The 26,659-nt window shown below is 32.8% G+C and overlaps 1 protein-coding gene across 1 annotated transcript; it reads right to left on the bottom strand.

The window, feature by feature from the left end:
• LOC108905807 (transmembrane channel-like protein 3) lies at nucleotides 1-26,365 on the bottom strand. The gene is made up of 8 exons (XM_018708827.1): nucleotides 26,294-26,365; nucleotides 25,889-26,127; nucleotides 18,878-19,069; nucleotides 11,085-11,333; nucleotides 6,626-6,695; nucleotides 5,030-6,565; nucleotides 910-1,135; nucleotides 1-851 (listed from the first exon to the last, which is right to left on the bottom strand). The coding sequence occupies exons 1-8, from the start codon at nucleotides 26,363-26,365 to the stop codon at nucleotides 1-3; spliced, it is 3,435 nt and encodes a 1,144-aa protein (XP_018564343.1).
• Nucleotides 26,366-26,659: the final 294 nt, after the last annotated feature.

Genomic DNA, 26,659 nt, shown 5'->3' with positions numbered 1-26,659 from the left:
TTACGTCTGTGAAAAATGTTCAATGCTGTCGTCGCTAAGAGTTTTTTCCTCTGAAGAAAACAACCTATTGGTGTTGCTTGGAAAGTTCAGTATTGTGTCGATACTGGTCTCCTTAAATTCTGTATCCTCAGAGGACGATTGATCGGAAACTTTTTCAGAACATTTTTCAGAGTTTTCTGTTATATCTTTATTTTCACTAAAGCTATAATCTACGTCTTCCTCAGCCAAAGCCTTGATAAATTTATTGTTTTTCAAATTACTTTCCAAATCTCTGTTGAAGTGACATATGGTGTCTTCGTCGATTTCTGTGCTTTGTTTTTTGAGTACACTTTTAATTTTGGGTAAAAATTTTGATTGTTCGTTTGCCTTCACATTTTTTCGGATGTTTTCCGTTTCAGTACTCGTGTTTGTTTCCATTAATATATTTTCAGCACTTTCGGTTTTACTAATAGTTATTACGGGGATGTTTTCAGACCATACTGATGATCCTGAGTCCTGACGCATATCCCTGGATGTCGAAGGCACAACTCTTTCTGGAAACGTTCGTTTTGGTTCAAAAGAGTCATATCTTTGAATGGGCGACTGTTTCGTATCTACAGAATCTACACTTTCACGGGGCTGATTTGATAATCTACCCTGGTTAGCTTTCATAGCTCTAGAAACAACACCTTGAAAATCAGAGCTGTTCCATGAGAGTGAAGGCCTCACAGATCTGTGTAAATTTTTGGATGCCATTGTATCATAAGGTAGAGAGTCGTGTTGCTCTGTATCAGTACCGTCTTCAGCATTCTGCTCTTCTTCTGAAGTAGACGATTTGCCCAAAGCTTTTTTTATAAATTTGGTCAAGAAGTCTATAAATATTTAATAGTTAGTATAATAAATAAATTAAATGCCTTACCTATTATTTACCTTTGTTCTTGTGCTCTGCTTTTTTGACAGGTTGTGGTAGGTCTTCAGATTCTTGCTTAGGAGTGTCGTCAAAGGTTTTTCCGCTTGGAAGATTGCCCAAGAGTTTCTTCCATTTCGAAAATGGTGTGTTTGATAATTCGTTAGATTCGCCAGAGCCAACCCTTCTCCTATCAACAATTTGAAACATTTTCCTTCTTTCCTCAGTTCTTTCTCTTCGCAATTGGATCTAGAAATAATTTAGTGAGTTCATAATTAACTACTAAGTTTCAGAATAAATTACGTTGACGTGATGGATTTTTATATACCGAGTGCACAAATTCTGTATGTTATAAATAAATAACATGCAACTTATATCAGTAAAATAATAATCTGTAGGTATTAAATTATGAATATCAAACAATTTCTGTGAGAGAATGAATTTAAGCTTTTTTTAATTTATCGAGCCCAATGAATCCAGTACTTTAGATCGCCGATTGCAATAATTTCATGAAGGAATCTTTTTTTAAGCAACTTTATTTTCAGTTCTATCGAAACCGTGTGCAGTTACCTATTATTATAGGTGTTAGTGTATCCAACTTTTTTATTTTTATTTAATTTTAAAGATATACTTTAAATCAATTCAGAAATATCTCTAAAAGTCATAGCAAATTTAGGAAAATTATCTCTAACAAAAAATATGAATACGTGGACTAATAATAAAATATAAGGGTGATCAAAAATCCAGCGGGGTATTCTGTGGCCAAAAATAAGGGGTTTTTGTTATATAAATGTGGGGTCTTAGGACAGCCAGTGTCCAGCTACACTGTGTCAAAAATTAAAAAAAAAATCAGTTTTTAGTTTCTAAACCGCTTGATATAATTTAACCAAATTCGGTGTGCGTAGTTAGTATGGCAGTATCATTATTTGCAAAAATAATGAGCGGTCAAATAAAAACGTGGTCAAGTTGGTTCTGAAAATTTGGACGTAGGGCGTAGCGTATAGCAAATGAACTTAAACGTCATCTGTCAAAGCGCTGTATCATAAAAAGCGTTTAAAATGGTATTTTCTCAAGAACAAAAAGTGTTTATCATAGAGTCCTACTTTAGAAATGGACGCAAGATTGATGGAATATGGAAGTATTCTATTGAGGAATGTTTCATAGAATTTCAAAATCAATTTCCCGGCGTTGTTGAGTACAAAATTTTTCAAAGTGCAGTTCAGCGCTGTGTTAATGTTTTTCGTGAAACGGGCAGTGTAACAAGAAAAGAAGGAAGCGGCCGACCTAAAAAGCGGACTGAAGAATTAAAAGAAAATGTCCAACAAATAATGGAAAATGCGCCAAGAACTTCTGTACGTGTTTTATCACAAATGGTGGGAGTATCAGTCGGTACCTGCCACACAGTGTTAAAAAAAGATTTGCGTTTGTTCTCCTATCGTTTAACTTGTCAGCAAGAACTTCATGAAGTTGATTTTCCGCGACGGGCTGTATTTTGTGAATGGTTTTTAAACAACTACGGTGAACTTCATAATATCACCTTTTTTTCTGATGAAGCCTGGTTTCATTTAAGTGGTTACGTAAACTCACAGAATATGAGAATGTGGTCTTCTGAAAAACCAGATAACTTTTTTGTCGAGGGCCATCTACACGCTCAAAAAATTGGAGTTTGGTGTGCTCTCAATCGAAGGAGGATTTATGGACCTATTTTTTTTAATGGTACTCTTACTGCGCAAAGGTATAGAGAAGAAATTATCGCTCCTTTTGTTAACCAGCTGGAAGAAAACGAAATTACAAACTTTTACTTTCAACAAGATGGCGCAAGGGCACATACGGCAGGCGAGACGATGAATATGTTGAGGGAAGTTTTCCAAAATCGACTAATAAGTCTCAATGCTGAACATGAATTTCCACCGAGGTCATGTGATATTACGCCGTGTGATTTCTTTTTGTGGCCTTACCTTAAAAACACTATTTTTGAACTGCCTATTCCTGATTTAAACCATCTGCAGGCTCGACTTATAGACAAGATTCGTGAAATTAACAATACCCCGAGCATCTTAGAAAATGTCTTTAATTCTTTGAGGAACAGGTGTGAAAAGTGCTTGGAACAAGGAGGGGGACACTTTCAGCAGCTGCTTTAATTTATTGTTATAACAAGGAGGGGGACACTTTCCGCAGCTCCTTTAATTGTTTGATATGGTTATATAGTCATTAACGTTATTGAAACTGACAGCTGCTATACAGCTCGTTGAGAAATGAGGTTAAGTTGGTCGCTATAAGCTACTCCCTATGTCCAATGTGTCGGAGCCAGCTTCGACCACGTTTTTATTTGAACGCTCGTTATATCATAATCATATCATAAAATAAGTCATCATATGCGCCATCATTATATTATCTTCACTTTGTTTATTTACACTTTTTTTTGTATTCTAAACCGATTAACACAGAGCTGTAGGAAATTTCTCATTTTTAAAATTACCGTAAAAATAAGATCTATTTAATGCAAAAAGAGTGAATTCCTGAGCGGCGTTTGCCTGGCCCTGGTACAATTGGTTTATAATGCTGTTTTGCATGTCCTACTTTATTAGTTGTCAAGGGCAACTTAATTTCAACGGTAAGTTTCTTTGTATCAATTAGAACTTATATCAACAATATTAACTTCTATAATTAACGTTTAGTAATTTAACAATTAGTTGCAAAAATCAAACGAAATTAATTAACAAAATAGATGGAGCAACTATCACACGGTCAATTGAATTGGCATTTGGCATATGTTGGTCATTGGATTGACCGTCTTTTCCATAAATTTTATCAACATCCCTTGCTTTTTGCAATAATAATGCGCAATTTTCGAAAACTGATGTTTCCGTGTTCGACCCATATTTTACAGTTAACAAATTAGTGAAAAATGACTCTAAGTACCTTAAATTGGAGGTAATTTAATTGCCTGCACTTCTTTCGAAGTACTTTTTTGATATACCCCGTCATAAAGTGGAATAAAATGTACACTAATAATTTTTTCAAGTTTTCAGGTTTTGTGGTCTAATTCGACTGGAGTATTAAGAGATTGACAGGGATCTTCTGGCAACTGAAATCAGTTTTTTGGATAGAGTTTGTTAACCGGTTTCGCATAATTTGGATTTTTATGAAACCCGAAAACCGGCTATTCTATTCTTCAAATATCTGATTATTCGATAATCTGCATCATGCACACATTCGAATAATTGGATTCTATCTTTATAGCCTATAATTACATAACTCTATAATATAGTCTTAGTCTTAAGTAGCTATTGATATTGGTTATATAGTACATACATAGTCGATACCTACTACCAAAATTAGGTTGAACTATTAAGGGAAATACAATTTATTTTTATATTTTATCATGAGACACAGACACAGACTAATAAAAAAAACAATCACCCACACCCACATACACCAAACACCAAACGACCCAAAATATAAATAATAAATTGAAGAGCCGCAGTTTATTAAGTGCAACTGTTTTAACATTTTAACTTTTAACATTAGATTTAACTTTAAAATTTAAAATAAATGAATAACATTGTATATCCCGTCAGTTTTCCAAAACACCGATTTTCGGATATCCGGTTTTCGCCATTATTCGAGTAAACGGTTATTCGGTTATACGATACTTTACCTTATTATCATAAAAAACATTTGCTATTGTACTATTTTTCTATTCTAAACTTAAAAATTAAAATATTAAAGTGAGGTGACATTTAGGTTGTGTGTTTTTAAACATATCGTTTAAGAAAATTTACTATTTTACTGAAAATACCAGATACACGTTTTAATTAAAATACCTCATTGATCTCTTTCACGGTGTATAAGGGAAAAAATTACCCACTTATTTTATTACTGCAATCGTTAATTTAAAGACCTGTGCCAATCCAAGTTACATTTGGATTTGATTAGTGATTCTAGATTAATAAAAAAAAAATGTTGGTAGTAATCTTTACTATCCTGCAACTTTTTCACTTTGGCGCCATATTTTAGAAATACTCCGAAAATGAGAAACATTAATGACTGCAAATAAAGATTCATTCGTATTTTTTTTGTCACAGTCATGTTCTGCTTATTACTAAAAATTTTAAGTTGGTGTGATTACCAAGTACTCACTTTTAAATCGTCATTGGCTTCTCTCAAAGCTCCTGTGAGAGAAATCAAGTAATATATAATCAAAATCAGCAAAACCAATAGTGGGATTACAATTCCGGGAGATGCGATATAATCTAAAGCTCGCTGGAATGGTTCAGGAACAGTATTCTTTATAGTTCTTGTAAAAATGTGAAAGATCCTGTCATATTCGGAAAAAGGACCACAGTGCCAAGAAGGCTTTATCCACACTATCGCATATCCTACTGGCAGCACACATAAAAACAGCATCATTAACAGTAAAGCGTAATAAAAGTTGTTCGATCGAGAAGCTCTGAATATCACTTCATGTGGAACATTACAAGTTAGTACCGCCCAGGCTCTAAAATACATCATTATGTATAATTTAATAACGTTAAGGACAACTAATCCGGGAGAGAAAAACATTCCCATCCACACCATGCCTTGATTGTTGACTAAATGTAAAATATTCTCCGCTACTTTGAAATCGCCATACTGCGGAAACTTTTTCTCTAAATCCCAACACCAGCATCTGTTCATAACTCTAACAAAAATTCCTCTGAAGAAATCAATAGCCAAAGTTGACAATATCGTCATAACTAAATCCATAACCGTAAGTTTTATCAGTTCCTGTCCGAACATCGTTTCCCAACAGTAACTCCTCAATGTGGCGCACATGGAGTAATTTCCTGTGATTATTTCAGTTGTAGAAAAAGGTGTAGTTAAGTCGCCAGTAGACTCAGATGGTAATGTAATTTTCTGGCAATTACTATTTTCTGTAATGGTCCGGTTATTTTTAAACGAAATAATAGTAATAACAGCATTGTAAATAGTTGTTAAATCTTGCTCTTCGTAATATTTTCTTGATATGTTCTCGAGCAAAGGTGACAAAATGGATCTAATAATATCTGAATTACCTCCCACAAAATCAATATCACTTCTATCGGTAATGTTTAAAATATCAGCTTCTATCGTAGTGATGTTGTTAATATTAAAATTACCTCCCAAGATATCAATATTACTTTTATTGACAAAGTTTAACACATCAGTTTCTGCCACAGTGAAATTGTTAACATCCGTGTTATTGTTACTAAATGAAAGTAATAGATATGTCAGATAATCCACAAACATATCTTTAAAATCGGTAAGGTTGTACTCGGTAAAATTTCCGCCTGTATCATTTAGCATAGACAGGTTTGAAAACGAAGGTATAATAAAAAGAGTATCTGTAACGTTTATCAATGATGAATTTTCCGGATATTCTGTAGTAAAAGAATCAGTAATATTCGAGATATTTAGATCAATGATCGCTGTCTTGATTAAATCGATAAGTTGCAGTAGTGGAAAATCGGTAAGATTTGAGATGTTAAAGGCCATGTCGTATACGAGACTTTCAGATACAGGTGGTTTGATTTTCTTTGTGTCGTCGTATATGCTTGATGAATTAAAATATGAAACTGTAGTCGAATACAAGTTGAGATAGGTTGATTCAGATGTTTCCGTACAGGATATGTTCTTGTATTTATGCATTTCACGAGTCTAAAATATTGTATAATATCAAGATTTGCATTTTTATCCATTATTGTAATATCTACTCACCATGAAACTTATTTTATCGAATAGAGCAAATATTAAGGAATACAGATTCAGGAGATTTAGTACCATGATCCTAAAAATCATAAACATTGATTTAAATTACACTATTTTAAAAGTAACATGTAGGTAAAAATTGGTTAATATTAACAGAAGGTCGAAGTATCACAGCCACACAAAAAAAAGTTGTCTGTACTTTTCATGCGACATATTGTTATCCGTAGTATTTTTGCGTCTTGAACACGAATCCACTGTCAGAATTGAGCTATCACATCACAGTAATTTCCTAACCTCAAAAAACAGGTTAAAAATAGCAGAAAGTAACAAAAAAGTGCTAGGAATTTTTTTCTATATTCAAATGTTCATTTATATTGTTAAGACCCCGCCGAACCTGAATCCGCGGTCAATTGAGGTCAAATATCACGAATTTTCAAAAAATAACATATTCGCTCTAAATTTGGTATACGGAGGTTATTTCGGGGTCGCTGATCATGGATCCGAGGGCAATTTTGTAAAATACAAGATGGCGGATTCAAGATGACCGACCAAATTTTCAAAAATAAATAAATTTTCGTACGTTATCAGCGAAAAGTCGTTTTTTATCTCTTGACGCGTTCGACATTATTAGAATATTAAAACATGTATACACGAAGCAAACGCGAAGCAAATAACTGCCGTTATTACCGGTTTCGTACGATGCGCTGTAGCGAAAAGCCGACGCGACGGTTATGATCATCCGACCAAGTCCAGAACTCTACTGATCACGAATTCGAGGTCAGAAATGCGAAATTCATTTTGTAATATTCTTTTTGTTTATAACCTGAGTACCCAATCATGCTTAAACCTTCTTTTTATCGGCTATATCTTGTTCTTTTTTTGTAAAAGATCTATTCACGGGTTTTCTGCCTAATCTCAGGTAATAAAGTACATAGGTAATTGATTACATTTTTTAAAACGAATTTTGTAAATATGATCTGGGATTCTTGATCAGTGACCCCGAACCAAATACCAAATTATGTATACCAAATTTGATGCGAATGTGTTATTTTTTGAAAATTTGGTCGGCCATCTTGGATTTGCCATCTTGAATTTTGCAAAATTGACCTCGAATCCGTCATCAGCAACCCCGAAAACCCCCGTATACCAAATTTGGCGCGAATCTGTTATTTTTTGAAAATTCGTGACATCTGACCTTAATTGACCCGCTTTTTTTTGAGGTTTGACAAAGAACCATCAATTCTGACCGCGGATTCACGTTCGGCGGGGTTTTAACCATATAAATACACATGTGAATATAGAAAAAAAAAATGTATTTTTCCTAGCACTTTTTCGTGAATTGGCCTGTTTTTTGAGGTTAGAACATTGCTTTGACGTAGCTCAATTCTAACACCGGATTCGTGATCGGGAGGCAAAAATACTGCGGATAACACATGTGGCATGAAAAGTACAGACAACTTTTTTTTGCGGCTTTGTAGTTATTCATTTTCATTACTTACTTATGTTTTAACTAAAGATAATATATTTTTTATTTTCATGAATTTATGAAAAACTCTTTTACTTTTCATCTTTGACGTATACATCTTGTCTCTTTGTACATGTACAACGAAAAACCACACATTTTCTGTAAATTTTTTGAATTTTTTGAATAAAATAATAAGCGTAAATGGACTTTGATTATTTTTGTGATGGGCACTTTTGCTTTCAATTGACACAGTTTGGTTTTAAAAATATAAATATAACTACTAGAAAATTGATATATGGTGAAAATATAGATTCGTCTATAGCTTTATGGTGAATATTTTTCAGTTAATTGCTGACATAATTTGATATTGTTTCTTTTGTCTCCTTACAATTTCATTAAATAAGCGGACTGGCACTGATTTTACATTTGCCTGTATCCAACCATCAAATCTTTCGAAAATCAAGAAATTGAATTGAATATACTAAAATTAAGTTCCTTCTAAATAGTAAGTATTAGGTATAATGTCCATCCAATGTAGAATTAAAGCAGAAGTGAATTATGAATTTAATGAAAAAACATATTTAAAATCGCCACCGTTTTCTTGTATACATAAATTTACTCTTCGTAAAAAGTTAATGTTTCTTAAAATGTTTGCTCCATTTACAATTATTATTATCCTGTAAACAAATGAAGTCCAAACAAAATGGCCGCGGATGTTAATTTTGTTAACTTTGTTAATTTAAATGGAACACCCTGTATATTTTTACATATTTGGATAGAACGTTCTCTGGCGAGAATAGTCATATAGAGGTTTGTTGGGGCCATCTCTACCAATAAGCGAGATAATATTAAAAAACGAAAAGGTTTTTCATTAAGAAAATAAAATATCTTGTAATTGTTAGACCTCTTTCAGGCATCTATCCGTTTTTTCCAATTACGAAAGGATTTACAGGTTTTGTTATAATCTATTTTAACATATCGGACATTGATACGGTCCAAAATGCGTATAGGTATTCTAACTAAATCTCACTAGTTAGGCCGTGAGAGGCCTAATTACTCATGGACAATGCTATGTGGTAGGACGAGACAGATAATGTCATGACAACATTATTACTGTTTGACATTTCGTATTATTATTTCAAAAAGTGTGTAACGCAGAAGTAAAAAATTGAGATATTATAGGAATTAAAATAGGGTATGGAGAAGAACAATAATAATTTATAATATTAAAATCACAACGACAATTTTACAGCTAACAACTATAACTATATAATACTTAAATTACAAATATTGCTCGAAATGGCCTCCATTATTTAAAACACAAAGCTCATATCTTCTTATTAAATTATTATTTAAACAGTGCAAAATAGCTCATAAATAGTTTCTCTAATTGTATTTCTAATCATTTGGACGCTGTTTTTAAATTATTATTAACTTTTAAATTAAATTAGTAAATTTTAACCTTTAAAAATGCCCACAAAAATGTATCTAAGTGTGTTAAATCGGGACTATTTGGTGGCCATGGAATGGGTCCATTTTACCGATCCAAATGTCAAATTGGCCATTTAAATGATCCTGAACTTCCAAGACATTGTGTGGAGGCGCACCGTCCTGTTGCCAAATTATTCCCTCTAATTCCTCAGCAGAAAATTGTTGTTCTAACAGTAGTGCTACCTCCGGAAGAATAAATTGTAGATATGTTTCTCCTGTTAGGTTGTAGTCAAAAAATATGGGCACTACAATTTTATTTTGGAAAATGCCACACCAAACTTTTACTGACTTTCTACCGGATTTCTTAATTTGGGCAACTTATTTCTCATATTAAAAACGCCTGCTGTGGAAAATGACGATTCATCTGTCCACAATATGTGTTTAAATATATCAGGATTCTCATCTAATCTCTGGAGCATTAGCTGACAAAATTCTAATCGTTGGCGCTTGTGATCTTCTGTAAGCTTTTGCACAGGTAACAACTTGTAAGGTCTATAGTGAAACTTTTTTAATGATCTTTGAATTTTTGAATAACTTTTTCCAAGCTCATGTGATGCCACTCGTAAACTATTTTCTGAATTTTCTAAAACAATTTTTCATTATTTTAAAAAGGCACTCAAAATAAATAATAGATGCCTTGTTCTATAACAAAATTAACTTTCAATAGATATTTACAACAAAAAAATATATATAAAGCTACCTACCTTCAAAATAAATTAGAACATCAAGTTCTTCATTCTCGTCTGCCCCAGTGATAAGTTTTCTTCTTTTGAAGGTTTTATTATCTCTCACATGCCGATAAATATACAAAAATGTGTTTTGGCTTGGTATTGGGCGATTCGGATATAATGCCTTCTTACAGCTTTTTTATTTTTATTATTTCTTACATAAACAGAAAATATTTCAACTTTTCAGCTTCTGTGTAACCCATTTTAATTAAATAATAATACAAACTGTCATATAATAACAATGTTGTCATGACATTACTTGTCACTGTCATAGCCTACCATATAATATTGTCCATAAGTAATTAGGCCTCTCACGGCCTAATTAGTGAGATTTAGTTAAAATACCTATACGCATTTTGGACCGTATCAATGTCCGATATGTTAAAATAGATTATAACAAAACCTGTAAATCCTTACGTAATTGGAAAAAACGGATAGATGCCTGAAAGAGGTCTAACAATTACAAGATATTTTATTTTCTTAATGAAAAACCTTCTTTTCGTTTTTTAATATTATCTCGCTTATTGGTAGAGATGGACCCAACAAACCCCTATATGACTATACTCGACAGAGAACGTTCTATCCAAATATGTAAAAATATACAGGGTATTCCATTTAAATTAACAAAGTTAACATCCGCTGCCATTTTGTTTGGACTTCATTTGTTTTTCTACTATCATTTTTGAAAACTTCATAAAAAGTCGTGCAACTTTCGTATTTCACATTTTTTCATAACTCTTACAACAAAGAAGTTACTGTGGTAATTATTACAATGACTTTATACCTCGCTAATTGCAATCTTAATTGTTTCCTGGGATGGTATTGTTCTGCTAATCCTAAAACTTCAAATAGCATTGGGAAAAATAGAGTTATCAGGGACATCACAATCGTAATTTCATTTTTCCTCCAAACTGTGCTGTTTGCCTCCTTTTCAGTCGACCTTTTCACAACCATTACAACAGCAAAAGCTGAGAAGGTCAGCAATCCAAGTACAATTAAATTTACAAATACTCTGAAGCAGACAACTTTCCATCTAAAAAGTAATTACATAGTTCATTTTATTTGTATATATGGTCTGGATATGCAAATGAAGATCTACAGAAAAATATAGACGACCTGCCGGTAACTCAATGTTCTTGGCCAATATGATAAGTCTACATTATTTCCCACCGGCTCTTTATGACGACAGATCGCAAGTCTAGAAATATTATAGATTGCACCGTCATATGTCATTTATACAAATAAAGGGAACTATAATATTTGCTGTTTTTCTATCAGTTCCACATTGTAAACAAATAAATTTACTTTACACTGGCTGAAAGTCTAGGACTTTCTCAACTGACCATGAATTTAGGTTGTTGACATTATACAGCACTAATGCAGCATTAAGTAATTTACACTGTTTCTAGATTTGTGGAAGCAATATTGCGCGGGCTACCCGACATAAGGTGATTTGTGAATTTTTAGTAAAACTTATTACAGTATTGAAAATATTCCCATTCGCTTGTGGCAGATCAGAAAGGTTCTACTATTTCATACAGCATATTGAAATTAAATGAGTCAGTAACAAAAACCATGAATTTGATTGTATATTTAGGCTGTCCTCAATATTTTAATTATAGATGAACATACTCTATTGTTTTAGCAATGAAAACAGTTATAGCTAATACTAATGAATCGATAAAAATTTTGAATAAAATTAACAATAATTATCACAGCCCCACAAAAAAAAGTGGGAGATCCGAAAGACAAGACCATGGCATCTGCTGAGTGTTCCACCTAAGAGGGATTCTCCTGTAACTCTGTAACTGTAAAATTTATAAGAAAATGGTTTTAATAAAAGTTGCCTGGAATCATGTCCCATAGCCCATATAAAGAAAATATTTTTAGCTTTACATGGTGTTCCATTTCGCGTGGGCGCTACATAACTTTGTTATTTTAAATGGAAACCCTGTATATTATTGAGGTTTTGAATTCCTTTGTTAATATTTGGTAGAGTTTATTAAATGTACATGGTGTTTAAAACTTACCATTTCGAGATAATCAGTTGTTTTTGAAAAAATTACAATTTCAGCTCTCTAAATGAGGCTAGATAGCGTCAAAACCGTAAGTTAGAAACCTGCAGCTTTCACAGTTCGTTTTGGCATAAATTACTCTATCTTGTCATCTGTGAACAAAACGTGTACATTATTCAGACTAGGAAATATTGAGACCTACATTTAATAAACTTACGAGTTGAAAAACTTTTTAATGGAATGACCCATATTAACTGTCTTGGGTCAATGCAAAATTGAATGCCCTTTCGACTGATATAAGGTTGTCCATACTTATTTTTAACAGTTTTCCAGAAAAATCAGGTTATTTTCTAAAGTCCGAAAAACTAGCCATGTAACAGCGTCAAGAAAGCCTTGCAAAACCACTTTTCCCTCACATTTTATCAGGCTTGGGACTGACAGTGTTAATATTTACTGCCATGTTTAAAAAGTGGTTTGACAAACAAAAGTAAACCACTAACAACAACTAAAACAAAACGGAAAACGAAACAAACTGAAACTCGAAACACAAGAAGGAGAAGACCACTCATTTACATCCATTGCTCGAAGAGTCCTCCATTTAGATTAATACAGAAACGAATTCAGTTTTTAAAAGACTGTCCAACATTGGTCAGCATGTCTGGCGTATAGTCTCTTGAAATACTACCATAATGCGCTGCCACATATCTTCCGCGGTAGTTGCTTGTGTAACGAAAACTTTGCTTTTTATAAATCCTCATAAAAAGAAGTCGCGCCTTGTCATATCTGGACACCTAGAAAGCCAACTCACTACTCCCCACGTCCAATCCATCTGTTGGGAAAAGTTTCGCGTAAAAACTGACGAACTGCAGCGGCATTGTGAGGTGGAGCACCATTATGTTGCATCCACATTCTTCGAAGTGTAGCTAAAAGAATGTCAAATGACAAATCTTCTAGAGCTAGAGTGTTGGTTAAAAAGTTTAAATAAACTGCTCCAGTCAGATGCTGGTTAAAAAGGAATGGTCCAATGACATGGGTTCCCAAAATTACTCCCCACACGTTCAAATACCATCTGTATTGGCTATGAGTTGTCCGGAATTGGTGAGGATTTACTGTGTCATAATAATGGCAATTATGACGATTAACGAAACCATTTTTATAAAAAGTAATCTCATTGGGCATATGACCCATTTAATAAAATCTTCATCTTGATTTAACACCTCAAGTGCTCGCTGACAAAAGACCTTCTTGACGCTGTTACAATTTCACTTTACAATTTCACTTTATTCTTTTATTTTTACATTCAATAAATGTGACAAAAATAAGACAAAATTATAAATTACAAAATAATATATATGCAATAATCACAATTACAATAGTTACAATTTCATTCTTGTATTTTATATGAGAAAGAACTTTTGCCTAAACTGCATGTAAAATGAAGTTTGCGCGCAAATATTTCCCTTCTCAGATGGCAAATTTTGATAAGTAATTCCGTAGTGATTGTAGCAGAATAAGACCTCAAATCGTATTGATAGAACACTAAGCAACAGTTAAGAACATTACATGTCTTTGTTTGCAGGATTAAATAAATTACAGCTTGTTAGCAAATTTATAAGGATTTAAATATATCTGTGTGTTTGTCAAATATTTAAATTTCTTTTTGTTATTAATTAAACTTCTAATGGACTGCGGCAACATGTTATAAAATTCAGGAGCATAGTAAGTAATAAATCATTGCGACATTGAGTTATGAACCAACGGCATTATTAAGAATTCATTCACGTTGTGTCTTTTGAGATAATCGTGAGAGACAGAAGGACATAATTTTATTATTTTTGGTAAGTAATTAAGTGCAGAATGCACATATAAATTTCTCACATTTTATATGTTTGTACTTATATAACAATGCAGTACGATACATATAATTTTTCTTAAAAATTATTTTCAACCGAGTATTTTGACAGATTTATAACAGTTTTAAAGATTTAGTGTATAAGCTACCCCAAATAATTATACAATATCTTATTATAGATTCAACTAGACAATTAGAGTATTATACAGGGTGTTAATGAATAGGTGTTACAAACGGATATGCTATGTAAAAACTCCAAAAATAAGTGCAGTTTACTTAATAAACATATGTCCTAAAGCGGCTCATTTTCGAGATACAGGGCGTTGAAATTTAAAAATTATAAACTATTTTTTCCTGTAGCTCCGGTATTAGTTAATATTTCTTTATCAAACTCAACAGACAGATTTACTAACTTAAAGGATGCATAAATATGGCAGAAACCATTTATTGGCTTCTTCCAGTGGCGTGCGATAGGTGTCGTTTCAGCTTTTATCCCCCCTAAATTGTGCGGCACTGTACAAATATTAGTTTTTCGTATGTTTTTGAATTTGCTAGTATTTTTTACGTAAATAATGTATACTTGTTAGACTTCCATAAAATGAGTAATTATCAAGTTATTAACATTTACATTACTGAGGTCACCTTATGCTCCAAAAACCAAAAATTTTTAAAAAGTGACATGTTGAGTAAATTTTTCACGAAATTGTTTAGTAAATGCATACATGTGTCGCTTTTTCTTTTTGAGATACAAAACATTCAAGGTTTCCGTATTCCTCAAGCAAGTTTAAAATGTTGGAAAAAAAACATTTGCCGTTGACATTACTTGTATTTTAATGTCAAATTATTTTCGATTGTGAAACGAGGCAGTTTTTAATTATTATTGTTATTTTAGTGTAAAGTTTAGTTTGTAAGTTTTAATTATTAGATAGATATCTTTATCCATTCGTTTAAAACATTCATACATCATGAATGAATATACTTCTGCTGATTATGCAAACATGATATTAATGTACGGTCAAGCGCGTTGTAATGGCAGGGCTGCCCGTCGGTTATACTCAATCCGATTTCCAAATCGTCCAACCCCTTCACATAAGATATTTGGAAGAGTGTTTCGCAGGTTGCAGGAAACAGGAACTTTTACAACAAATAGGGTTAACTGCGGGGTAAGGAGAAACCGCAGAACGATAAGGTTCGAAGAAGAAGTTCTTAATAGGATAGAAGAAAACCAATCCACCAGCAGTCGAAGTATTGCTCAGAATATGCATGTAAACCATGTAAGCGTTTGGCAAGTTTTACGCGAGCAACAGCTTCACGCTTATCATATACAAAAGGTTCAAGCTTTAACTCCCGCCGACTTTCAGCCACGACTAAACTTTTGCCATTGGTTTCTTCAACAGTGTCAGTTGCAAGCAAATTTTCCGCGGTTTGTGCTTTTTACAGACGAAGCATCCTTCACACGAGAAGGGATCTTTAATTCTCGCAACAACCATGTCTGGGCTGAAGAAAACCCTCACACCATTCGCTCCACTAGATTTCAGCAGAAGTTTGGCGTCAATGTCTGGGCTGGTATAATTGACGGGCGCTTAATTGGTCCGCACCTTCTTCCAAATCGTCTTACAGGTCCTATTTATTTAACGTTCCTACAACAAGTACTTCCAGAATTATTAGAAAATGTGCCATTGAACATTCGACAGGAAATGTGGCTGCAGCATGATGGTGCGCCAGCGCACTTTTCGCTTGTTGTCCGAGATCACCTTAATCAACAATTCGGTGTAAGATGGATTGGCCGTGGAGGACCTATGGCGTGGCCACCACGTTCCCCAGACATGACCCCGCTTGACTTTTATTTGTGGGGCCATATGAAGAGTCTAGTTTATGAAACTCCTGTTGAGTCAGAAGAAGATTTGGTAGCACGCATTCTAGCTGCAGCGCAGGAGATCGAAACGACGCCTGGCACTTTTGACCGAATGTACACAAATATGCTTCGAAGAATTAACGCTTGTATCGCTACTGGTGGCCGTAATTTTGAGCATTTACTGTAATTTTTTTGTGCAAAATAAAAATACCTTTTAAACAACTTTAACTTTTTGTATCTCGAAAACTAGCATAGCATAGAAAAACATAGTTTTTGGAGCATAAGGTGACCTCAGTAATGTAAATGTTAATAACTTGATAATACTCATTTTATGGAAGTCTAACAAGTATACATTATTTACGTAAAAAATACTAGCAAATTCAAAAACATACGAAAAACTAATATTTGTACAGTGCCGCACAATTTAGGGGGGATAAAAGGTGAAACGACACCTATCGCACGCCACTAGAAGAAGCCAATAAATGGTTTCTGCCATATTTATGCATCCTTTAAACTAGTAAATCTGTCTGTTGAGTTTGATAAAGAAATATTAACTAATAGCGGAGCTACAGGAAAAAATAGTTTATTATTTTTAAATTTCAACGCCCTGTATCTCGAAAATGAGCCGCTTTAGGACATATGTTTATTAAGTAAACTGCACTTATTTTTGGATTTTTTACATACCATATCCGTTTGTAACACCTATTCATTAACACCCTGTATAATGTTATTAATAATTTTTTCCTCAGAATATCTCGAAGTTGGTAAAATCTATGATACATTTTTCTAATCTTTATGGTGACATAATTTACATGGACATTCCATCTCAAATGCTGGTTAATCATAAGTCCTAGATACATAGCTACTTTTTCTGACTTTAGAAAACACCTCATTTTTCTGGAAAACTTTTAGAGATAAGTATGAACAACCTTATATTAGTCCAAAGGGCATTCTATTTTGCATTCACCCATGACAATTAATATGGGTCAGTCCATTTGAAAAAAAATAAGTTTTTCAACTCGTAAAATTATTAAATGTAGGTTTCAGTATTTCCAAATATTAATAAGGTACACGTTTTGCTCACAGATGAGAAGATAGAGTAATTTATGCCAAAATGAACTGTGGAAACTGCAGGTTTCTAATTCTTACGGTTTAGATGCTACTAGTTTCATTTAGAAAGCTGAAACCGAGATTTTTTTCAAAAACAACTGAATATCTCGAAAACGGTAAGTTTTAAACACCATGTACATTTAATAAATTCTACCTAACATTAACCAAGGAATTCAAAAATTCAATAATATACAGGGTGTTCCGTTTAAAATAACAGTCACGCGAAATGGAACACCCTGTTAAGCTAAAAATATTTCCTTTACATGGCCCACATGATTCCAGACAACTTTTATTAAAACCATTTTTTTAAATTTTACAGTTACAGAGTTACAGAATAATCTCTCTTAAATGGAACACCGTGTATTATGTCTTGGGGTCGCTGAATCCAAATCCGATATCCATTTGTAGCCCAATTAGCTAGGTTGAAGTCAGTTCAAGGTCAAATGTAGAGAATGAATTGCCAACAAAGTGAACTAATATATCTATACGTTTTTGGGATCGCTGAATCCAAATCCGGGACCTGTTTAACCCGATCAGGTCTACTAAGTACTCTCAACTTCTAGACTCAAAACAGTAACAGTAATAAGTAAAATTAAAGAAATGAAGCTAAATATCCTTATTCCACCTCTACGCATCAAATTCAGTCTCATAGAGCAATGGGTAAAAGCTCTAAACAAAGACGATTAATGCTTTAAGTATCTCGGAGATCAGTTCAATAATTTAAGTGATGCGCAATTGCGGAAAGGAATTTTTGATGGACCGGATGCGTAAGATATTAAAGGATCACATTTTTGTTACTAAAATGAATGAAAACGAGAAAGCAGCAAGGTTATGTTTTAAGGAACAAATCGAAAATTTTCTAAGAAATCGAAAGAGTTCAAACTATAAAGAAATGGTGTCGAATTTGGTGGAAAGCCTTAAAAACGTAGGCTGCTTAATGAATCTCAAATTACGTATTTTACATTCTCATGTGGATTATTTCCCAGAAAATTTGGGTGATTACAGTGAGGAGCAGATTTCATCAAGATAATAAGGAAATGGACCGTCGTCGTCGGTACCAAGGCAGATGGGATACAAAATATTCTAACTTCCCATCTTTTTTTTTGTGGGGCTGTTTTATTTTCCTTTTTTTTTTAATAAAAATGAGGAAATAGCTTTATTACGTACGTAAATGTTGCGTTCCTTATTGTTCGTTAATAAAGAAATATTAAATTTTAAGTTCCGTCTTACTAAAAATATAGTAGGAAGTCCCAGTGCTACTAACATCGAGCTGAACTTTGTAAATAGCTGTTATCATTGTTAAAATAATATTGGTTAAAACTGATTAAAAAATAATTGTTAAGTTTATTGTTAATTCAAAACTTGGGGAAGTGTAATAAAAAATCAAATACATCCTTTTCATATAGACACTTTCAATATGTTATACAAAATAGTAGAAAAATAAGGCAGGATTTATTTCTGTTATAAAAGAGAACGGGAATTTTTTCAACACCGTCAGAATTTTTGTAGTATGTGGTATATTACAAAAATAAATTAATTTCAATAGATGAACCATTTATTGAAACACTTTATTTAGTTTTAGTGAAAATTCATCATATTCAAAATATTTGACCCACGTCATTTCGTATTTGTCTAAATTTCCGCCCCTCTGCGTTACAATATGTACAGTTCATACAGAACACTGTGTATAACTAAAGCTAACCCAAAGTGCATCTAAGAATAACTGATAGTAAAAGTAAGATTACTTTCTGGATTCTCTCTTTTTCTCTGCCTCTTCCAATAATGCTTCTTTGAATCCCATGACAATGGAAGCGACTCTATTGTGTGCCGTCTCTGCGTTACCGATCATATAATCCCACGCTGTAAAAAGTTTCCATGAAAAAATATATTCATCATCCTTTTCTGAAAGCTTAGACATACGAGAGTTTTCAGCCATTCTGAAAGAAATAATTTGTTATACATGGACGAAGCAACTATTTCCAGCTGAATTGTAACTGCCTATCGCAATAACAAAAGCAGAAAAATGTATTTATATAATAGGTGTTTGGAGCAACTTTTAAACCTTCTTTGCTTTATAGTCGGTGAAATGGTATCCATACATTCATTCTCTACCATATTATTACCTTTAAATATCCAGTGGTAGTTTGCATATACATATGTATTCAACGAACCACAAAAATCGACCTCTTCGATTTTTTTTAAACTTTGGGATGTCAATCTACTTTAAATTTTATGAGACCCGTGTTTTTTTGTTTTTCCGAAAAAAGCGTTATTCCGAAAATGAGAATGCATATTATTTTCCAGTGGCCGTCATTTTGACCCAAATCATCCCACTGAAACGTTTTTTTTTTTCACAATGTGCAGAATTTTATCAGCTTTTACTTGATTTTTCGGAGTTCAAATTGCTTTAAAACTTTCTGAGATAACTGAGAAAAACGGAAAAAAGTATTTTTTTTTTCAAAATTGATTTTCTCAAAAACCTCGCCTTTTATTTTTGTAAAATTTGGATACCTATGTTTTTTAAGGCCAAATAGGCTATTTTGTAGCCGAACGGCAATATGCCAACCTGCTTCGTTCGGGGGATATGGTTTCGCAAAGACAATATTTCCATTTCTTCTAGTGCTGCAATCGTGGCCAACTAAGATCCTCTTTAAAAAAAGGACGAAAAGAAAATGTAATAAATAACTTTTTTATATAAGTATAACGAATTTATATCATTTTGGAAAGCCAAAACACCTTTTTAGATGGCTAACTAAAAAAAATGTTAAAATTACTAAAGAAGTAAGTACACCACTGGATCTTAAGACGGCTACTTCTGACAGAGGAAAACTAGATAGCTCCACCAACAAATTATTTCAAAGATGATGAATAAATTTAAAGGAACTAAATTTATTGCAAATGAAAAGTTGTAAGGGTTTAGCATTTGTTGGAGCTCCTAATGACATAATTTGGTTAGAAAATCTACGCTAGTTTACGAGAAATAAAATTTTCTTTGAGAAACTGTTTATGGCTAAAAACTTTTTTTAGATCAAAACGGTTATTTAAAATATGTCATTAGGAAATTTGATCATATTTGAAAATCGTAAGAATTCACCGACATGGAAAACTGTAAATTATTTACACACCCGATTACAGTTAGAAAATAAAATACGTTTACAACTTTGGACACTCTTTAACAGATCTGATATTAAAATGTAATTGTTATTCACGGTCCGTAAAAAAGACGATCGAGTAATAGACAGAAATTATGGGCGTGGCTTATCTCATACTACGTCACAAAATTTCTAACCTTTAGGATTTATGTTACTAGTTAAGTCGCATGTAAACAACATGCGACTTAACTAGTAATTTTGCATTTTTCCAAGTAGTAAATCTTTCATAGTTGTTTGGGTATTTTTCAGTAATTAGTTAGTTATTGATAATAGTTTTTAATAAGTTGATGGTGTAGTGTTTAATATAAACTATTAATTTACGTAAAAATGTCAGGAGTGAGGTGTAGTGTTGCAATTTGCAATAATAATTTTTATAGTGCTAACCAAGACAATTTAATTTTATTTTGAAGACTCAAACTTTGAACGCGATCTTCAAGCAGAGCTATTAAGTTTATCATCAAGAAAAAGACTTAAAGAAAACAGGTTAAATGTTAAATTTCTAGTTTAGAATACTGATTGTATTCACTTCAAAAAGGACTAAATTTATTGTTATTGTTGTATAACAAATTGATGTGATTGTTAGAAAAGCGACTGGAAATTTTCAGTATCTATCGAAATGTGATTTTAATATTTTTGTAAACTTGAAAATTTTTCTTAAAATTAAATGTTATGTCAAAAGTTCTGCGGGAATAACTTTTCCCCCTCTTCCTTTCATTTTATTACTCCATTTAACTCCGAACACCGAAAAAAACTCTTTCAAAGCTAAAAACTACTGTATATAGTTTACTTGTAAAAACTTAATAATTTTTTAATTGGAACATCAACTGTAATAGGATAAATATGAAAACTGTAGTTGGTACGTACAAAAATAAATTATATTGCAGCCTATTATAAAGAATTAAAGTACTTTGGTAAGTTATTTGAAATTTAACTAAAGACAAAGATCACAATACACAATTTTTATTTTGAAGGCAAGAGAATATTGTAACATTTTAGACTCAAATTACCTGTTAATTAATCATAATCATCAACTGATTAAATTCATTCTTTTATGCGAAAAGGAGCGTGGTACAAGAAAAGTGACAATTTTAAATTTGCCTCTTATTTTCTTATAGGATATGCAATGAGTCAGAAAGAGATGACGGTTGAACGAAGATAAACTGAGGAATTTGGTGACGTATTTGTTTTTTATTGGCTGATTGACTTATGCGGCGACCGTCTCTTTACGGACCGTGATTGTTATTCACCTGCCCCATAGACAGAGTTGCCAAATGTAGCGATTTATCGCCATTGTGTCGACATGACACCGTACTCTAATGGCTGNAACTGAGGAATTTGGCGAAGTATTTGTTTTTTTTATTGGCCGATTGACTTATGCGGCGACCGTCTCTTTACGGACCGTGATTGTTATTCACCTGCCCCATAGACAGAGTTGCCAAATGTAGCGATTTATCGCCATTGTGTCGACATGACACCGTACTCTAATGGCTGCTAAAATTTCACATAGCAACAAACGATTTTTATACTTTTATACGACAGTAGTAATTATTTGTATAAAGTGTCACTTGTTTAAAGATAAAATATAAAATTTCTGATTCGAATCTGGGTTGCAATATTTTCTTTGCAGTCCAATTTGTATTTTGTTACTCTTTTATGTCTGATTTTTAAATATTCTTTCAGAATGTTTAGTGCTATAAAAATAACTTAATTTTTTAACAACTTTTATTTTAAACAGACTTTTTGGCTACTGTATTTCCATCTATTGACGACAATAGATAAAATTTATCTGGCAACCCTGCCCATAGAACTTTATGCACGCCAGCCCAAAGAACGTTTATCTATGCCAAAGAATTATAATGTTGGGCCAGCCCGCCCAGATTTGATTAATAAAAATATAGGTTATGTTATGCGACATATGACTGCAATCAATATTTTGAAATTTTAGATTTTTGAACAAATAGAATTGTTAAATACATTTAAATTTACATTTTTAGTAGTTTTTGTTGATAAATAGGCAGGTACCTATTTGCTTTTAAATTTAAAATGTATACGTTTAAGTTTTACAAGGTTTATAAGGAGTGTCCTTGGTAATTTTTTTTGCAGTGGTCCATTATTTTACCTGACTGCTAATCTATCAAATTCAAACGTATATGTAGATCACATTATGATAACAATTAAAAAAGTATTGCTGTATTAAAAAATATCTAACGTTAAAAATGGCAACATTGCTATGATAGGCCCTGGCAAGCCAAAAAAAGGACATTTTTGAAAAATTAAAAAATATTAATTATATTTCGATACCTTTATTCGTTTATTATAAGCCCCTTTACTATTTCCACTTTCCAAGTCCAGGTAACAATTTTCTTTTTTCCCCGCTAAATGAGTTATTTTGTTCGGTCTAATAAATGTTTTACTAGTTGACATAAATTCCACGGTATACCTGTGACACCTTTTGTTCAAAAATCATACTTACAAGTATATTGACTTTGTATTATACTACCGCTGTACAGCGAGGTTCTTATCGTAGCTATATATTGCAATTTAATAATTTTAAGTGATGCTAGCGCCAAAATATCCCTGTGGCAGAAATCGCCGACTTAAAAAAAAAATTATAAAATAGTGTCAATATTTCGAAAAAAAGTTCAACTGTAGTTCGTCGGCTGATTAGTGAATTGTTCTATTTCTATTTTTGTCCAGATTGTAATTTTAGAGAACTTTAAAACCATTTTAATCTTATTAAAACAATATTTCCAAAGTAACCTTTTTTGAGGGAATATATTTTTGTTTTAGCGAGAGAATTAGGCCTAGAAGTTTGTCGAAATGTTGCTANTTTTTTAACAACTTTTATTTCAAACAGACTTTGTGGCTACTGTATTTCCATCTACTGACGACAATAGAAAAAATTTATCTGGCCAACCCTGCCCATAGAACATTTATCTATGCCAAAGAATTATAATATTGGGCCAGCCCGCCCAGATTTGATTTATAAAAAGCTAGGTTATGTTATGCGACATATGACTTCAATCAATATTTTGAAATTTTAGATTTTTGAACAAATAGAATTGTTAAATACATTTAAATTTACATTTTTAGTAGTTTTTGTTGATAAATAGGTAGGTACCTATTTGCTTTTAAATTTAAAATGTATACGTTTAAGTTTTACAAGGTTTATAAGGAGTGTCCTTGGTAATTTTTTTTGCAGTGGTCCATTATTTACCTGACTGCTAATCTATCAAATCCAAACGTATATGTAGATCACATTATTATAACAATTAAAAAAGTATTGCTGTATTAAAAAATATCTAACGTTAAAAATGGCAACATTGCTATGATAGGCCCTGGAAAGCCAAAAAAAGGACATTTTTGAAAAATTAAAAAATATTAATTATATTTTGATACCTTTATTCGTTTATTATAAGCCCCTTTACCATTTCCAATTATAAAAGTCCAGGTAACAATTTTCTTCATTTTTCCCCTCTAAATGAGTTATTTTGATCGGTCTAATAAATGTATTACGAGTTGACATAAATTCCACGGTATGCCTGTGACACCTTTTGTTCAAAAGTCATACTTACTCGTATCTTGACTTTGTATTATACTACCGCTGTACAGCGAGGTTCTTATCCTAGCTATATATTGCAATTTAATAATTTTAAGTGATGCTATAGCGCCAAAATATCCCTGTGGCAGAAATCGCCGTCTTAAACAAAAAAAATTATAAAATAGTGATTAGTGAATTGTTCTATTTCCATTTTTGTCCAGGTTGTAATTTTAGAGAACTTTAAAACCATTTTAATCTATTCTTATTAAAACAATATTTCCACAGTATTAAATCTGTGTGTTGTATGACACACGGCATCTCCGCATATATTTTAGTTTTAGTTTTGGCGAGAGAATTAGGCCTAGAAGTTTGTCGAAATGTTGCTAATACACTCACCAATAGGCATTTTTTAAACAACTATCAGGCGTAGAAAATTTACTGATTAAAACATCGTAAAGATATTTAGAACCCTTGCTATCTATACATATATTAGTACCATTTGACAAATTTTAATAATAATGGCGAAATTTTATAGATAAAAATATAATTTTATAAATTGATTTAAAATTGTTTTTACGTAATTTCTGATTCTGAAAAAATAAAATAAATATTCGTACATTTAATTTTTAATTAGAAGTATATAGGAATCCATATAAACCCTGTTAAAGTGTTAAATGTTGTCGTAACTAAAACTTTCAGGTTTAAGATTCTTGTGACAAATACATCAAATAATGGAAACTTTAGAAAGAAATTTTGGCAAGATCTTGAAAATATTCGTATTCTCGCATTCGTATAAATTCGTAGGCAGAGGAAAAAATTTGGCTTTTTTCTCAAAGTAATTATGTCGTTTAAGACATTTTAAATAAGACCAATAATTTTTCCGAAAGGTATTTAGCTTATTTATTACTAATCGATAAGCGAACTAATATTAATTATAAAATTATTAATATTCGAAATCAAAAAGTCGTTTTTCTCAGACTAGGTGACCTTTATGTTTTTGTGTCTGCTGATCACGATCCCAGTGTCCATATGACCTCATCACGTCTAGATCAAGGTCAAATGAAGGTCAAGCACATTAACTCGAATGATGGAATCTCTTTGATCCCGGATTTTAAAAGAGCGGAAAATTTTACGTCCGAATGCGGTTCGACTTGTTGGTCACACCGACCTCTGAAGGTCATTTGCAGATCATCTAGAGGTCAAATACTTCTTTTGATCTATCGGCTGATGTATCGGCCAAAAAGCGAAACATCGTATAACTCTATGAAAGTTCAGGGGAATTAGTCCCTCCCTCACGGAAAAGATACGTACTTAACAGTTGAGTGTGACTTCGTGAAAGGATAGGTTCATAGTCCAAAATGTGAAATCCGTTGAATGTTCAATGTATATTTACATTCAACCGACTTTAAATTTTGGGCCATATCAATTTACGAAATTACATTCAACTGTTGAATATTTTTCTACCGTAAGGGGTGACCTTGGATTTGACAACAGAGTCATTTCCTAGGTCAATCTGAGGCCATGATTCCTTACTTACACAATATGCTGTAAGGAGGTACATCGTGAACCGAGATTTCTTGTGTCTCCCCCAGAGCATCTCCACGATAATGTGTGTGACCTTCATCTGACCTTGATCTAGACGTGATGGGGTCATATGGACACCGGAATTGTGATCAGCGACCCCAAAAACATAGGAGTCAACTGGTTCGAAGCCAATTCCTAGCTAATATATCAGCCGACGGGTCAAAAGAAGGATTTGACCTCTAGATGAATTGCAAATGACGTTCAGAGGTCGGTTTGACCAACAGGTCGAAGCGTATTCGGACGTAAAATTTTTCGCTCTTTCAGAATCAGCGGTCATAAAAAATGTATCATTCGAGTTAATATGTTTGAGCTTCATTTGACCTTGATTAAGACGTAGTGGGGTCATATGGACATCTGAATCGTGATTAGCAACCTCAAAAACATAATGGTCACCTAGTCTGGGAAAAAGGATTCTTCGATTTCTATTTGTGGGCTTGTGTAATTAGTATAATAACTAATAAGAAATAAAATATACTAACTTTCTCAATGTTGCGAAGAAACTATAGGCGTAAACTGCAAGCCCTGTCATGAAGTATGCGAGTGGTAATCTATAGAATTTATATGTCGATTCGTTATTTGTATACCATCCATAAAACAGTGGAGAATACTTGAAAACTCCTTCAAAATCCCATAGAGTTAAAAAATTTGTCGCATTGTATTTTTCTTCTTCTAAGGTGAATTTGCGCCCGCTGTCTGTTTTTGGATCCACCGTTAACATCTGTAATTGAAATTCTACATTTAACGAAAAATATGAATCTGTTTAAATAGACACATGAGTGAAAGACAGAATATTTAAAGTTTGATGGGTTTTCGAGATATTATGCCGTGACCTTTATGTCTGTTACAAACTTACATTGGTTTAGCTAAGAATTCTTGACGTATACTTTTTGTTCTCTGGCTAGGCTCTGTGGGGGCAGACCCGTTGTCGGAACCCCTAGGCCTGCCCTAATGTTCATTTCGGTTTTTGTTCTCGGTATTGACCGAAATGAAAGAAAGGAAAGGAGGAAAATAGTCGGTTATATTACAAGCCACGTGACCAGTAATTTTGTATGAAACAGTAATAATATTATTTCCTTCATGTTGGCAATTAAATTTGGTTAAAATTAAAAATTATTAAAACAATAAAATCAAGATTACATTAAAACACAACATTCTGTTTCACCGGCTGTGATTGGTGTAATTTTTCACGAGATTTTCTATTCAGCCAATCAGCGATCGCATTACCTAGAGCATAGGCGGTAACAGTTTGT

This window comes from Anoplophora glabripennis, unplaced genomic scaffold, assembly GCF_000390285.2.
Source record: "Anoplophora glabripennis isolate ALB-LARVAE unplaced genomic scaffold, Agla_2.0 scaffold191, whole genome shotgun sequence".
NCBI classification, from domain to species: Eukaryota; Metazoa; Arthropoda; class Insecta; order Coleoptera; family Cerambycidae; genus Anoplophora; species Anoplophora glabripennis.
This window is presented reverse-complemented; position numbering and strand designations above follow the sequence as displayed.

What these genes read in the sequence shown, in the direction of transcription:
- LOC108905807 (XM_018708827.1), bottom strand. Translation starts at nt 26,365, where the DNA reads ATGAACATTAGGGCAGGCCTAGGGGTTCCGACAACGGGTCTGCCCCCA. An exon ending in TTAAGATTGCAATTAGCGAG is followed by an intron (nt 6,696 to 11,084) that starts GTATAAAGTCAT and finishes TATGATTTTTAG; the next exon opens with GATCATGGTACTAAATCTCC. An exon ending in AGCAGAGCACAAGAACAAAG is followed by an intron (nt 852 to 909) that starts GTAAATAATAGG and finishes AAATATTTATAG; the next exon opens with ACTTCTTGACCAAATTTATA.